The sequence below is a fragment of the Brachyistius frenatus genome, unplaced genomic scaffold (assembly GCF_029030835.1).
Source record: "Brachyistius frenatus isolate BFR_SWC_R1_liver_20210118 unplaced genomic scaffold, ASM2903083v1 Contig_196, whole genome shotgun sequence".
Taxonomy (NCBI): domain Eukaryota; kingdom Metazoa; phylum Chordata; class Actinopteri; family Embiotocidae; genus Brachyistius; species Brachyistius frenatus.
Window position 1 is genome coordinate 212,697 of NW_027210795.1, and position 15,306 is coordinate 228,002.

Here is a 15,306-nt window from a genome sequence, read left to right on the forward strand (position 1 = left end):
ATCTGTAGTCAACAGAGTAAACGGATTAAAGATTCACAAGGTAAAAAAAAATACAGCTGTGATTGCATCTTTAACCAATAAATTGTTGTTTCATTTATCTCAGTGCAGGATTACTGTGGCAAATAAAACCCATTTAAGATAACAACAAACTTCAATAGTAGCTTTGGACACTTTTGTCAATTCCCTGCATTGTTTTTATGAACACAATAACCTAAAGCTGTTAAACAGTCCCGATGTGAAAAACAACAGTAAAATACCTTAATAAGCTTGTGCCATGTTGAAATTACCTGTGGAACCAACTTAAAGCTTCCACAATAGATCAAATGACACCATCGTGTCCGTTTTCCCTTTACGGTTGTGTCTGGAGCGTAATGCTGTAATGGTCGCACCTTTTCAACCCTCGGGGCAGCCGAGCGTTACAGCGGGCTGTCTGGGTCGTGTGTAGCCTCTCTTCACATATCATTCACCGGTTGTGCCCCACGTGGTCCAACAGCTGCTGTGTATATACAAAAGTCATTTTAGCACAAGTTCACATTTAAGATCTATGAAACTGTTTAGTCCAAGGCTGCGGTGCCGATTATGAACTGAGGTGACTTAAGTCTTAAACAGACATTACATTTTAGCATTAAGCACGGGGAGTGCATAACGGGACTGCATTGCTGCAGTATGAATAGTGCAACACAAAAGTTATAACAACTATGCACAATGGTGCTAAATGAACTACAGCTTAATGCTCTGACTAACACCACCGTAAAAACAACGCCAAGGTCAGGAAGTAGAGCACGAGCTGTCGGTGCCTCCTCGAGCCGGCGGACGGCACGACCATCTAGTTAAACTTAAACCTCCTCGTCCAATCAGAAGCCTGCATCACCTGCTATAGCCAATGAGAACTACATCTGAACGAAGTGGCTATGATTGACACTGTGTTCAGCAAATAGACAACAACAAAAGAAACCGCTCATAACCTGCGTAGTTCTACTAATGAGTTACACTGCTGATCTGTTTGTACGAGTGGTGGACGGATCCACAATAATTATGTTTAAACTTTTCCGAACACTCAGTCTCATTCACACCATCATTAGGGCCCGAGGGCTGATGGTGCGGACGCCCTATTGTTCTTCAAGGAATTATTATTCCGCGTTATTATTATTCTCCGTAAACAACTGCATTTTTGGAGGCTTTATCATATTCAAAAACTGGTACACGCGTCTGTATAAATATAAATATAGTATTTTAGTGGAGTCGCGAGTGGGTGTGGCTAAATGACAAAGGATAGCCGGACCCCTTGGTTGGGAGGCACCAAGCACTAACCCCTGCACCACCAATCTTCCCTGTACGTGACCAAAATTGCAGCAGACATTCTTTGGATAGTAGATAAACATGTTTTCAAGGTGGTCTGCAGTGGTATTAAATATCTTCCTGTAGTGTGTAGTGTATGCAAAACTTTTTCTATTTCTCCAAACGTTTCAACTTCACTAAAAGTTGAAATCACCATCAACAGGTGGAATCTGAACCATTAATAGCAACCTTGGTGAAGTAGAATCTTTTACCTGTTGAGTTAACCAGACTGTCGGCTGAGTCGCTGAAAACTCTGAGTGAACTCTGAATCACTTTCTCCTGCCGCGATTCATCCTCCAGCGCCGAAGATAGTCCAGCGGTCCACGACGCAGCCCCACAGCTGGAAGCGACCTCACGAAGACACGGGTTCGAGCCCCGCCGAGGTAACATTCACGGGTTACCCGCCGAGGTAACACAAGGTTCGCAGTTTACCCGCCGAGGTAACACACAAGGTTCACGGTTTACCCGCCGAGGTAACATTCACGGTTTACCCGCCGAGGTAACACACACGGTTCACGGTTTACCCGCCGAGGTAACATTCACGGTTTACCCGCCGAGGTAACACTCACGGTTTACCCGCCGAGGTAACACACACGGTTCGCAGTTTACCCGCCGAGGTAACACACACGGTTCGCAGTTTACCCGCCGAGGTAACACACACGGTTCACGGTTTACTGAGGGCGAGTCCCCTTAATAAGCCATACAATTCACGGAGAGCAAATCCCTCTAAGGGTAAGCCACGTGGTTCACGGAGGGCGAGTCCCTCTAAGGGTAAGCCGGGTTTGTACGTGCAGTTATTAATACCAAACCAAAGGTCAACAACAATACAAAACAAAAAAAGTCCAAAAGTGACTTTTTTTTTCTTCATATTTCGGACATGATATAGTATGACAGTTAGAGCAGTTGCCTCACAGTGAGAAGTAACTTGAGGCATGCATGTCAGTTCAGAAAAAGGTCATGCTCCAAAAAGTCATGAAAAGTCATCCAAAATATCCAAAGTATGTCGTCCAAAATATTCAAAGAAAAGTCATAGCATGTTGTCCAAAATGATATAAAATTCATACTATAGCATGTCCAAGAAGTGACCCAAAAATGACTTTTAGGTCACTTTTTGCTGTAGTATGTAGTATGCTGTACCATGAATACATTTGTAACCTCCTTCCCAATGACACAGACTGCTGTGACTGCTCAGTGAGTAATGTAAAGACTTTATGACTCTCTAATCTGACAATAGCATAACAGCTGTAACAAAAAACAACTGTTACAGCTTCTTCCCTCCGTCATGTCTCCTTGTCTTCTCAGGTTGTTTTTTTTCCATCCTGTTCTCCTGTTTTATTTTGATACTCACTGTCGTGTCTTGTTTCAGGAGTCTCGACTTCCTGCTGTTGGGATTGTCTTCTCTGCCCCGATTTGTTTCCACCTGTGTTTAATTACCTCCCTGCCCTCAGGTGTGTAGAGGCTGCATCTCCTTCCTAGAGTTACAGTTTTGTTTTGGATTCTCTCTCTTGGTGTTGTTGTTTTTTGCACCAACCTCAAGTTAAGTACTTTAACTTGTTACCCGGTTGGTTTGAGTTGTGCTTTTGAGGCCTTGTGTTATCCCACTAGGATGCTGCCATTTGAGCATTTATAGATGCTACGGACCCCTTAGTCTTGTTTTATTCTGTGGGTGGAGTCGTCACATGCTTCGTCTACAGCTCCCAGACCGTCTGTGCCCTCCCTGTGACCTGCACCGCCATTACAAAAAACAGCAGTCAAAGGCCGTAGCTTTTATCCACTGGTGTGCACAGGCCTACATCCTATGACAGGAGCTCCACTGGGATTCCCGCTTCCCTTACGCGGTACACTCAGCTCCCACGGTCCAAATGACACAAGCTGGTTCTGGCTGACGTACAACGAGGAGTAAATGGGCCATGAAGTGCAAAATCAAAACTGCTCAGAAGAACGGAGGGACATCTTGAAAAGCTTCTGAGTGACTCTTCTGTTCGTCCTTCCTTGACTCACATCAGTCAGCATCAGTATCGACCCCGTTCATACGCTGCCCTGGTAATAACATGCATTATTCATAGATAGGAGGATTAAATTATACAGTCACTGTCTTCATCAGCATCATAAATCATCTGTGTTTTTGCTTATGCTAAGTGATATTGCAAATGTTCCATCCAGTTTTTTTCATTACTATTCACTATCTGAGAAGCACATGGAGGGATCGAATAGTTATTATCTTTGTAAGGAGATTGCATCCTGCTTGGAAAAAACTCAATAACTATCCTGGTGATTGGAAACAAATGGCTGATTACTATATACATGTTTCTACTCGCTGACTGCGACCTCCAGCGTGATCACCTTGATTAGAGCCGTCTGATTGTTTCTTCAAAACTCGGGCATGTTTCTTTCTGCTTACTGTACTAATTACAAACAAACGTTTGCGTGTTGTTGTTTTTTTTGCAGGTGGAGTCGGCGTGAAGTTAGTTTAAGGTAAGTCGCTGTTATCTTTGACATCTCTCAAGGTCTTTATCACCTCGCACACTTCTCATGTTCTGTCTGATCCTCTCTGATTCTCTCACCTTCCTCTTATCGGGGCTCCCGTCCGTCTGAGGCTTAAAACCACCTGTTTATCAACTGTATCTGAAATGTGATCAGGATTATGGAGAGTAAAGATATCTCTTTATATATATATATGTGACACATTAAAGGAATAGTCCAGCATTTCTTTTAAAAACACCCTCTTTCTTGCCAAGAGATAGATTTGAAGTTTGATTGCATCGACGATGTATAAATATGGACGACATGGCAGCTCCCCAGAAAAATAATCTCTATCTGTCTGGTGGTAATTGCAATAAAGGTCAGAAACGCTGCCTCATCCATGTAAGCAGATGGTCCAAATAAAAAAAAAGTCACGGCTCAAATGAATAACTCAAAAATAAAATGTGAATTTCTGTCATACTCCTCACTTTTAAAAACATTATCCAACTATTTTCACATACATTTTATTAGGTATTTGATGCTATAAAAAAAAAAAAGGTGTATGTCATCCTGATTGACAGCTGTGAGGCACCAGCAGAAAGCTGAAGGTCTGTTGCTTACCTTAACTCAACTGGTTGTTGTTCTGCAGTAAACTACTTTGAAGTTTTTTTTTCCCTGTATGTAAAGTTTGTGTTTTAAAGGCCAACTTAAATATTTAGACCAAACCGGATTATGTGTTGGGTATTTGTGCACACAGATTTTCCAGTTGATGAGCATATTCTATAATCCAAAATTGATCCATACACATAACATACAACCCTGAAAAGACAAGCCTTTTTTTTTTTTTTGCACAAATCCTCTCAATTCCCATTTGCCCTCTCCAGCGATGTTTGGCCTGGCGTCAGAGCTGGATCTGTTCTTGACGTGTCCCCTGCCGTATCAGCGCAATAGAAAACCCGTAGAGGAGGAAGCAGCCTGTTCAGCTCCGTTCAACCCCTCGCTCAGCACCGCTCACCTCCCGCCGCTGTTTGTCTGTTACTGCTGGCCCTGCAGCATTCAGTTACTCCACAGCCTCGCGCTAAAGGGCCTCCGTCTGACCTTGAGCATGTAACGGATCCCCGGACGAGAACCGAAGACCTGGTTCTCTGCAGAAATCCAAGGACGAGACGGGCCATTAAACCAGAGATGTTGTTCCGATGAGGTAATCGTGAGTTGCTAGACATTATACATGCATTGTTTAATCTATCAGGATTTCAGTACAACAAGGAGGTTTGTAGTTTCGCTTTCATGTAGAACATCGTGGCGGCTTTCAAAGAGATGTGAACACACATTAGTTCTTGTATCGGGGCTGTCTGAGTCTGTCTTTTGAAAGCTGACTTCATGAGGAGTTGACAGAATACGCTCTGTTCCCTCTGAGACAACAGTGAAGAGTTTCCCACCCGTGCTGTCGAATACGAGACGCTCTGAAAGGAGCCTGAGTCCAGCTCGCACGTCCTGGAGAAACAACAGAAGAAACCTCAGTAACTGTGTTCTGGGCCCTCAGACTTTGTCAGTTTAAATAACCCAGTTCTATCAAGTCAGTCGTTTCATACACGAAAGGCACTCAGGGTCAGGAACACTCAGAGAGAAACTTCCTTCAGTTCCTTCAGGCTCCAATCAAGTTCAAAAAGATCCAACGACTTCACTGACAGATTTACAGTCTGAGAGAATCAAATACAAGCGTCATCCTCTTTCTTTTACACCTCCTGGTGACTTTTTAAATTCATTATTAGTTCACTTTTTGCCTTTATTCTCAATTTCCATCAGTCTCGTTCTGTCTCTCTATGTCACACATGCTGATGTGAAGTGTGCTTCAGGGTCAGATTTAGATTATTGATCGGAAAAATAATACACTTTGATGCGACTTAGGCTGAAACTAAGTGTTATGCTGTTCTATAAGGCTGTAAGACAAAGTAGACACTTAGTTATTCATTATTGATGTTGTAAAGGCTGTAACAGTTAATTAAGCATCTTTTTTTTTAAAGAGCAACATAACCTGAATTGGCCCTCTTAACGTGCAGCAACCTGCTTCAGCTGCTCAACTGTTTGTTGTGTGATGTTGTGTAAAAAGGCTGAACCACTGACAGGAAGCATCAAGAGGGCCATATGTAGTGTCTTGTCACCAGTCGGAGGTTTGTCTGCAGGTGGCCAGCTGCAAAGTGACAGCACGGACTGTGACTCAAGCTGCTCTCTACCGAGCGATCTGTCACGCCACTGCAGCCGTGCACCATGCAGGGGCCTGGGAAGACGTGCCGGATACAACTTTCAGCAGCATTACATCAGCAAAAGTGTTATTTGTGGTAATAATAGAGAGAGAGAGAGAGAGAGAGAGAGAGAGAGAGAGAGAGAGAGAGAGAGAGAGAGAGAGAGAGAGGGGAACATGGGCTGGGCATTACAGCAAGTACACCCATTGGTGAAAGAAGATGAGAGTCCAACACAGATAGAGAGCTTATACCTTCTAATTGAAGCTACACAAAGTTCAAATCAATAGTTATTTAAAACTACACATTTTCAGCAAAGCAAAAAAACAACAACACATCTTTGTATTTTATTGTCGTTTGAGAGTCAGGTCTTCACCTGAGGAGGTCAGTAGTGCAATGAAGTGTGAAATGCTCTCTGGGTTGTGTCATTTTAAACGTCTGGCCATGTGTCCTGTTTTATCACGGCTGTATGTTAGAGGGGAAGTTCCTCCAGTCTGTGTGAGGAGCCCTTAACAACAAGCTGCCAGCTCCATGACGTCTTCATAAACCTTACAGGTGATGTAATGTTACTGTGGGGAAAAAGACACTTCATCACGTTACTGCTTCTTAAAAGAGTTTGTGATGTTTGAAACTTTACTCTGCTTCTGCTGTATGTTTATTGAATAATATGTTTCAGTTTTTAATACTTGGAGCAATGAAAAGTCAAATATTTCAAGCAGAAGTTTGTGCATAAAGTCACTCAACAAGCCACTTCAGAGAATAATTAAAAGGCTGAACTTCAATAGATTTAACAATGAGAAAGTAGAATTTAATAGGTGCCTTTTATTGTTTGATAGCTTTATTGTTGCTGCTGAGAACTGCTGAGAACTGCTGAGAACTGCTTCGCACGCTTTCATTATGTCAAATTGCTTAAATTGGTCCTATCACCGCTACCGCACATTATTGTTTCCTCCGTGTTCCCGGGCACATGGTATGCCAAATAATGCAGGACAGAACATAATGAAATTTTAATTGAGTTTTCTCTGCCTTTGCTTCCTGCACTCAGTGTTTATTAATCATTTCATTTACAATGACAGTTGCAGCTTTTTTCAAACTACTGATTAAATTCTTTGTTTTTCTTTTTAAGTTGATGTTACTATTAATTCTGTGAAACAAAAATGTTCATGAGTCACTTTTTAAATTTAAAAAATGTATAATTCACTCGCACTTTTACACGGGACCATAAAAACCAGGTAAGGATCCAGAACAGTTACAGGCGTAAGTTGAGGAAGCCGAGTTTCTCAGCAGCAGGCTGCAGCGCTGTGTGGTGCCTGAGGTGTGGTGACATGATGCGAGTTGACAGGTGGCACCATGGGTAACTGGGCTAAAACTCCCATAATGCAGCCTGCTGAGGCCCCATCCCTTGTCTCTGACCAACCAGACGTGCACACACCTACTCAGCCACTGCTCTTTTTTTTTTTTTACTACACTAATTAAAAGCTCCAGGTAGGTCACAGTTACGATATATCTTCAAGTTTCGGGGTGAGTGAAAATAACTCAAGTTAAGCCAAAGACTGCAAGCAGACAGTATGTATCTTATTTTGAAAAGATGTGGATTAGCGGCAGAGACAGATGTTGCGTCTTGCTGATTCAGGGGGCTGAAATGACTCACTGAGCTTTTTGACTTCTCATCGAGAGGTTAAGGAGCATTTGTTCAAGTTAAAAGGCTTTTTTTTGGTAAGAGAGGATATGGAATGTAAAGATAACAATTTCTTTTTTTTTTTTCTTTTTTTTTTCAAAGAACAGCGTCGACATGAACATTTCTTGCATTGATTTCTTTATTTTTTTTTTCCATCAAAAGAAATGCACAGGTCAGCAAAGCTATTACATACAAATGGCCATACAATAGCAATTCATTTTTTGTTCTTGTTTGAAGGTGTTCAGTAAAGTCTGTTGTGTTGTTTATACACTGTGTCTTGATCATTTGCAGGTATGCTGCATTCAGCAACAAAATAAATCATACCGATGCTGTTCTTCCATGTTCAAATGAAAATGTTCAGCCACAAACTACATAACTGGGCAGCTACTTGTTACCGCTCCAGGAAATCTACTGTACTTACATACAATAAAGAAAAAAACAAAAGTTTTGCATAGCTTCATTGTAATGTAGATACAGTACTGTAAGGCACTTCATGAAGAAATTTAGGCATTTTTTTTTTTAATCCTACATATTAAACTTTTTGCCACTTCATTTTACAAACTTCATCTCAATATGTATGTTACAACATCTGAAAAAAAAAACAACAAAAAAAAACGTTGCGCACTATGTATATGTACTACACTCCTCTGCTTCTCTTTTGGCATTAAGTCTCTAGTTCAACATTCACACATTGTGCATAATATGACTGACACATTGTCCCATAACCCCACACAACCCAGTGTTTCTCAAACAGACAAAACAAAATTGTGCAATGATTTGGGGTTATGTGGAGTAAAAGGCAACACGCTGTCAAAAACGAGTCCCAAAAAAGAAAACCAAGAATGTCTGGACAAGTTACAGGTCGTTTCCTCAAAGACTGGTACTGTACCGACGGTGACAAGAGTACATCTGACAGGGGCTGGAGACATTTCTCCTCTCAGATACAAAAGTAGTTGTTCTGTTGTCTTTGCTCAGACGAGGCCATTGCAATGCTGTGTGTGTGTTGTAGTTCAGCAGCTGTAGGCAGGACTACATGCTCCAGAAGCCCACTTCACATGGACGGAGGGACTGTAAGTAGGACACGTCTGCTCTAGCCCAGCTGATCTTCGTACTGTTTACGGAAACAATCTCCGGCTGGGAAGAAATCCCAGAGGCGCTCCTGATACATCTTCCACACGTACGACTCCTGGACACAAGAAACACACGGGGCAGTTAAGGAGTTTAACTTTGGGGCACAAAACAGAATTATTTATATTGAAACCACAATCACAAATGTACAAGCTGGTGACCATTGTTTTTACCCTCATAGTCACGTTTACGTAAATTTTCCTCCTTGTGTGATTATATTCGGACTCTCTGCAAGCCTGAATCTGTACATTCTCATGAAGGATGGTTTTATAGAAGCAGAAACATCCCTCTGTAACATTTCTTTAAAAGATAATGAGTGCGCAGTCTTTTCAATCCTCATATAAAACTAACAGAGCGGCAAACAGCTCCTGAACAGTCGCCAGAATCTCCCAGTTGAACTTCGACTGTTTTGATCTCCGACCTGAGACTCCCGGGATTGAACGCTTTGATGGAGCTCACCTGGTCAGTCTGTTGAGCTAATCTTAAGCGAAAGCAGCTACAAAACAGAGCTGACAATATCTGTTGATGTTAGTTTGATAGCAAACTTGCCTATATTTTTAACCTAAAAAGAAGTCGTATATCAATAAATACAGAAACATGTTGGTTTGTCATGAACATATTTCAATATCACTCAGTAACACCAACATTACTACTATAATTTCCTGATAGGACTGAAACAACAAACTATTGCATCATTATGTAATTATATTTGACTGTGTAAAGTACAAGCATATCTTATTTAATACTATATATATACAGGGGTGTAGTCAAAGGAAAAAAAATATGTATTTAAACCACAATATTGGTCAAAAAGATTAAATTTGGATGCTGCCAGACTGGATTTAGAGTGTTAAAACTATAGTCTACCTGGCCGGTGTGCTCGGTCTCATCCTTGTTGATGAGGTACATCAGGAAAAATCTGCAACAAAAAAGATCCGGGCCAAAGAGACGAGTCAAAACACAAAATGTCAGTTCAAGACAAAGCACGAGAAGCTTCTACGTTCTCGTACCGAGATCTCTACGCCACTCTCGGGAAATGTCACAGTCCATGTTAGTAGGAGGCTTCACTCTTTCTGACGCAAGTATCTAAACAAAGTAACACAACCCCACCTCCACCAACAAATCACCTGTTGTTTTCCAAATCAAGTGTAAATGGCAACGGGCCGCCGCATCTCTGTAGGCGTCACAGCATGCCAAATCATGATGAATACTGTATGAGAGCACGCTATCACAAACCTATTTTCCAATAAAGTTCATGGCATTAAATAGTAATGAAGAAACATAATGAGGTCGCTGTCATATCCTCCGGCCAGCTGACTGTGAGAGCAAATGGACTGAGACTTCCTATTGTTGCTGAAACACTGGCTCAGGCGGGTGGGGGGGGGGTGCAGAGGAAACACAGGGACAGATGGAAAGAATACCTGAAGGGATCCAGCGTTCTGGATCACTGCAGCTATTAGCGACTGCGCCCTAATACTGCAGTAATGTGCTGGAGCCATCAATCATTGTTAAATTACAGACAAGAGGCAAAACATGTATTTAATAGAAAGGAGTAAAAAAAAAAGAAGAAGATACTTACAGGTAGTTGGCCAGATTGTGCTCTTGTAAGGTGTGAGTCTCAAAGCCGTGGGGTGTCGTGTCAAAGTAATCGTTGCCGATCCCACAAATGAAACATTTGGTCTGAGGACAGAAAATGAAAACAGGATTATATCTTTCTTTCTATGCTACCTGAAATGTCTGAAAAGAGGTTAGTTTCTATAAAACATCTCAGACTGTGATATTGCTGCACTTAAAAAAAAAAAGAGCACATACTGTATTTAAAAAACAACAACATGTATACACATAAAAATCAACAAAATCCTCTAAATAAGGTCTTGAAATGTTTCTTCTTCCCCATTTTCACTTCACCCCTGCCGCCTCTGGACTCCACCCTTCAGCACTACATAGGTAAGTAAATGAAACGTCCTCACCTCCATGTCTTCTTTGACTTGTTCCTGCTGGTCCCTCAGCTCCCCAAAGGCATCGATGATCAAACCTGCAACCACAAAAGGAATCTCATGAGCATCTCGGCGTACTTGCGTTCGTGGTAACTCGCTGGAGGCAACAGACTGATGCAGGAAGTTTTAACGGTGAAATCTTAGGAGTTTTGGCGAAGACCAAGCGTGCGCAGAGTCTAAACTCACCCTGGATGATGGCCAGGAGGATGACGATGACGAAGAAGAAGAAGGTGATGTCGAAAAGGATGCGGTAGAGCTCATAGGGGTCACCAGCTGGGTCCTCGATCTCATCCCCGATGCCCCCTCCTGCTCTCACGCCAACGTACATGTGGAACAGGTAGCACTGTGGACACGCAGCGCAGAGGGACGGTCACTTCAAATATGAGGTCGAGCATCAAGTCGTGTTTAATCAACAAGCCCAAAGTTAACATTCGAGTCAGTCTTGTGTGACTTCTGTGTACCGTCATCATGTCATCACACTTCATGTCCGGCTCATCCTCGTCCTCACTCTTGTTGTAGAACTTCCTAAAGAAGTTGAAGGCCACCACAGTGTAGAGATAGACCACGACCGCCAGCAGGCCCACCGTCAACACCAGCTGCAGAGAAGCACAGGCAGCAGTCATACTTTGGTCCGACGCACAGCGGACACAGCAGGGGGCCGAGCTGCTGGCTCACATTTGTTTTCAGTGACAGCAAAAAATCCTCGTTAGTAACACGCTGGGATTGCCGACGGCGAGAGAGGATTAGGTTGGGAAGAATCAAATCCGTGGAAGGGATGGGAAAACCAATCTCGCACATCAGTCGTTCATTCATGACAAATAAATGTTTACCGCAGTACATTATTTTATGTCGAACATAAAACTCAATTCAGAAGCAGCTCAGACATCGATTTACATGCGAACTTAAAAGGCAACAACGGTGGAAGCAGCTGCAAATTACATTTGGATTGACAGCATGATTGATCTGCCCACAGGGCGGCTGAGGCTGGGAGGTGTCGGCGAGTCCTTGCGGCCTCGCCATTTTGCCGTGTTTCCACCCTCGGAGACCAAGGTGACATTCAATTTTGATTCGTGCCTCTGGTCAGTTGACATGAGAATCACTGTGAGAACTGACATTCCCGAAATGGGATTTAAATGAAGGCATTTGAGTCATTTGAACTCAAATGTCAAAGGATGCGGAGTGAATACAACTCAGTTGCTGTTTTTGCATCCGCACTTCCTTCAGTCGCATCTCTCCTTTTTGCCTTCCAATTCTTTTTTGACAAATATTTGATGTAAAGACACAAGACGCATACAATATTTACTACGGTAGGTGACACATTCCTGCATTATAACACGGTGCACAGAAAAGGACACAAGTCAGCGGTATGATACCCGTTTACTATATTTGTCAGATGTTGGTGGACGGAATTAGACTTAAAAGGTGAGTAAGATCAGAAGATGAGAGTCAATAATTTATTGTTTGTTAATATGTTGGCTATTACCAATCAAATATTAAAACCAAAGTGTTCCCTGGTGGTAAAAAAAAAAATCTGTTCAGAAATGCAGTAATAAATCACAGATAACAGATCACAGATCATGTTCAGCTTTTGTGCTGCCAATTCAATCTGAATTAAATCTAATTGACTTTTTGATTATCCAATCTTTTTATCTGTGAGAGCTGAAAACAGTTTTGACATTTGTGACGTGTCATTTCTGACAGGTAGAAAAGCGAATACGATTTTGAATGACATACCTGAAATGCCATCAATGATACAACTGCTCTGCATCAGGGAATAAACAGCCGGTGGTTCTCACGCAAACTCAACCACCGACTCTGCAGTGACCCCTGCTGTTTAGCAGAAGACCTGCATCCTGCTCCTCCTCACCTGTTTGCCATTATGCGTGACAGAAGAGAGGATGGTTCGGAGGGTCTTGAAGCCCATGGCGATGTCCAACAGATGGGCAGCGAAGAAGAAGTTGTTGTAGTGGCCCAGGATGGACATGGTGGTGTACCAAACGAGATACAGGAATGACTGGTGGAGAAACAAAATCAATCAGTCTACTTTTCCTCTTTATAATACCATTCATCAAATTATTCAATCTGCCATCTACTGAAACCACAAAACAGAGTATCTAATCATCCCAACTCGTGTTCAGACTTACATTGTCAGTAAACACCACCCCCATTTTCCAGATGTGGTACTTTGCATCGATCGAGCTCAACCTGGCAACAGAGAAAAGTTGTTACGAACGGTTTGACCTCTATTTTTGCTTCGAGCGTCTCTTTATCGGCCTGATCTCTCACCATGACACCAGCGAAGCCTCCTTGGCAACAGTTTCCTCTGTGGGGTTGAAATCCAGGGCACTCTTGTCCAACCCCAGCAGCTCTGCTATCCTCTCTGCTCCGTACAGATCTCCGTACTTCTTTATCACCTGCAAACAGCAGCAAAACAAAAACACAAGAGAGGATGACACAGGAGCTGACGTTTAGTAAATATAACCAGACTACATTCACGGCTTGTGTGCATAACAGATTTCACCAAAAAAATACACAAGCCACTTACTTTGCGCTTGACAAATTTATCCCAGTAGTTGTTTGGAAAGGAACTGATAATAAAAAATAATTAAAAAAAACAAACAGATTAAAGCTTTATTCGTGAAAGATTATGAGTCAGGGTTTAATAACTGTGCTGCGGCTGACTCACGGAGTGTTGATGACCAGTCTGTCCCACTGTCCTTTGATGTCGTCATCAGACGGCTGCTCGGTGATGTAGAGGCCGGCAAACTCCAGCTTCCTCGCAATCTCCTTCTCCCGTTTGAACACCACCAGAGGCACCTTGGACACACGGGGTATTCAAAAGTATTGAACTATCCACTGCAGATGTGTAGATAAATGACTGTACTCATTTTAAAGCTCTAAAACACCTTCTCACTCATTAAATATTACACAATATATCAATATGCAAATATGTTTAAGTTCTAAAGTTTCATTGTTGGGCTTCACTTATAAATTCCAATCTCAGTGATGGCGAATATTTTGTTAAAGTTGAATTGGACCAAATCGCTTCCAAACTATTTGTTGGGTCACAAATTGTGCTCGTAGGCCCCGCCCCTTAAAATCTGATTTCCAATGAGAACAGAGAAACTTTGTCCCTCAGCAGAAGATCTTGTAGTTTTAAACTCTGCATCAGTCAGAAGTTCAGACATTCAATGGCAGCACCAAGAAGAAAAACATTTTTTAGAGGACGACTTTAATGTTCCTATTTTCACACTAATAATTGCATGAAATTTATGTATGAAAATAAATCATTTGTTGGTTGTCATAATTACACTTTCAATAAAAGCCATCACGACCAAAAAAACACTACATGAAAAGAGTAAAATAATGACTGACAAGATTGTTTTATGTTGTGGATGCTGGTGTACCTTCAGGTAATAGTATCCCACTACACACAGGAAGGAGATGATGGTGTGCAGTATCGCCAGGCAGCGCAGCGTTGGTGCCATGTAACCCGTGCTCTCCTGCAGGACGAAGTACTCCAGCGCTCCGTCGTCTTCCTCCTCTTCGGCCCTCCCTTGACCGTTCCACGGGTCCTCGTCATCTGAGTAATCACCAGTCACCTGACAGAAAGAGACATTTTTAAAAACATAAACAAAGCGCTTACTCCAACACGGAGCCCCTAAGATGGTTTCTATTCCGATAGTTGATCTACAAACTCACTTTGTAGAAGAGAAGAATGAAGTTGATGGCAAAGGCGACAAAAAGTGCCAGGAAACGAAGGTTGTAGAAATTTCTGGCCAGGTAGTTCTGTGAAAAATGCAATCATAATAAATTCTGGATTAATGAATATGCAACAAGCTGAGTTGTACTCTCTTAATGTGCTGAAACTAATCTTTCTAATCTTAAGACTGATGTGAGAGAAATATCGGACCAGCATCTTAGTCTGGTAGACTTCCAAGCCAGCGAAGAAGCTGGCCATGAAGACCTCCGGCGGTTCCTTCTTCGGGCCGAGCCTCTTCTTTGGGACTTTCTTCCCCTCCACCGAGCGCTCTGGAGGGGTTTCGTCTTTGGACTTGTCGTGGTCCTTCTTCTCCCCATCTTCCGAACTGCGAGCGTTAATTTTGATAAATGTTATACAGTATATGCTGCTCATAGACACACACACACACTTGCAAACACCCGGTGTCTTCTCTTGGACCTCAGTTATAGTTTTCATACTTGTTTTACAAGCTTGTTTATTATAAGAAACAGACAGCAAAACAGCATCAGCAATGTCATCACAAAACAGTTGGTTACAACTCCTACAGATACTCCAATCACGGTTGACCAATGAGCAAGTTACACTCACTCTCCTTTCTCCGAATCAGACTTGTAGTCTCCATTTGTAACGCTCTTCTTTGCAGCCATCTATAAGACACATTGTTTTGACCGTTAATTATATTACAACTACATTCAAGTCAGAAGTCCATGAGGACACGAT

General features: G+C 42.3%; 1 protein-coding gene across 1 annotated transcript in view; it reads right to left on the reverse strand.

Annotated features, from left to right (window-relative positions):
* Nucleotides 1–7,809: 7,809 nt before the first annotated feature.
* The window catches only part of LOC138632848 (ryanodine receptor 3-like), a 92,729-nt gene continuing 85,232 nt past the window's right edge, over nt 7,810–15,306 (reverse strand). Inside the window, exons 90-104 of the mRNA XM_069718698.1 lie at nt 15,175–15,233; nt 14,758–14,932; nt 14,547–14,633; nt 14,252–14,446; nt 13,531–13,661; nt 13,390–13,432; nt 13,131–13,258; nt 12,989–13,049; nt 12,712–12,858; nt 11,306–11,440; nt 11,031–11,187; nt 10,818–10,882; nt 10,427–10,527; nt 9,715–9,766; nt 7,810–8,905 (exon numbers count right to left, since the gene is read on the reverse strand). Of these exons, the coding sequence (XP_069574799.1) occupies nt 8,810–8,905; nt 9,715–9,766; nt 10,427–10,527; nt 10,818–10,882; nt 11,031–11,187; nt 11,306–11,440; nt 12,712–12,858; nt 12,989–13,049; nt 13,131–13,258; nt 13,390–13,432; nt 13,531–13,661; nt 14,252–14,446; nt 14,547–14,633; nt 14,758–14,932; nt 15,175–15,233 (1,632 nt within the window). The 3' untranslated portion in view covers nt 7,810–8,809. The remainder of the gene's footprint in view (nt 8,906–9,714; nt 9,767–10,426; nt 10,528–10,817; nt 10,883–11,030; nt 11,188–11,305; nt 11,441–12,711; nt 12,859–12,988; nt 13,050–13,130; nt 13,259–13,389; nt 13,433–13,530; nt 13,662–14,251; nt 14,447–14,546; nt 14,634–14,757; nt 14,933–15,174; nt 15,234–15,306) is intronic.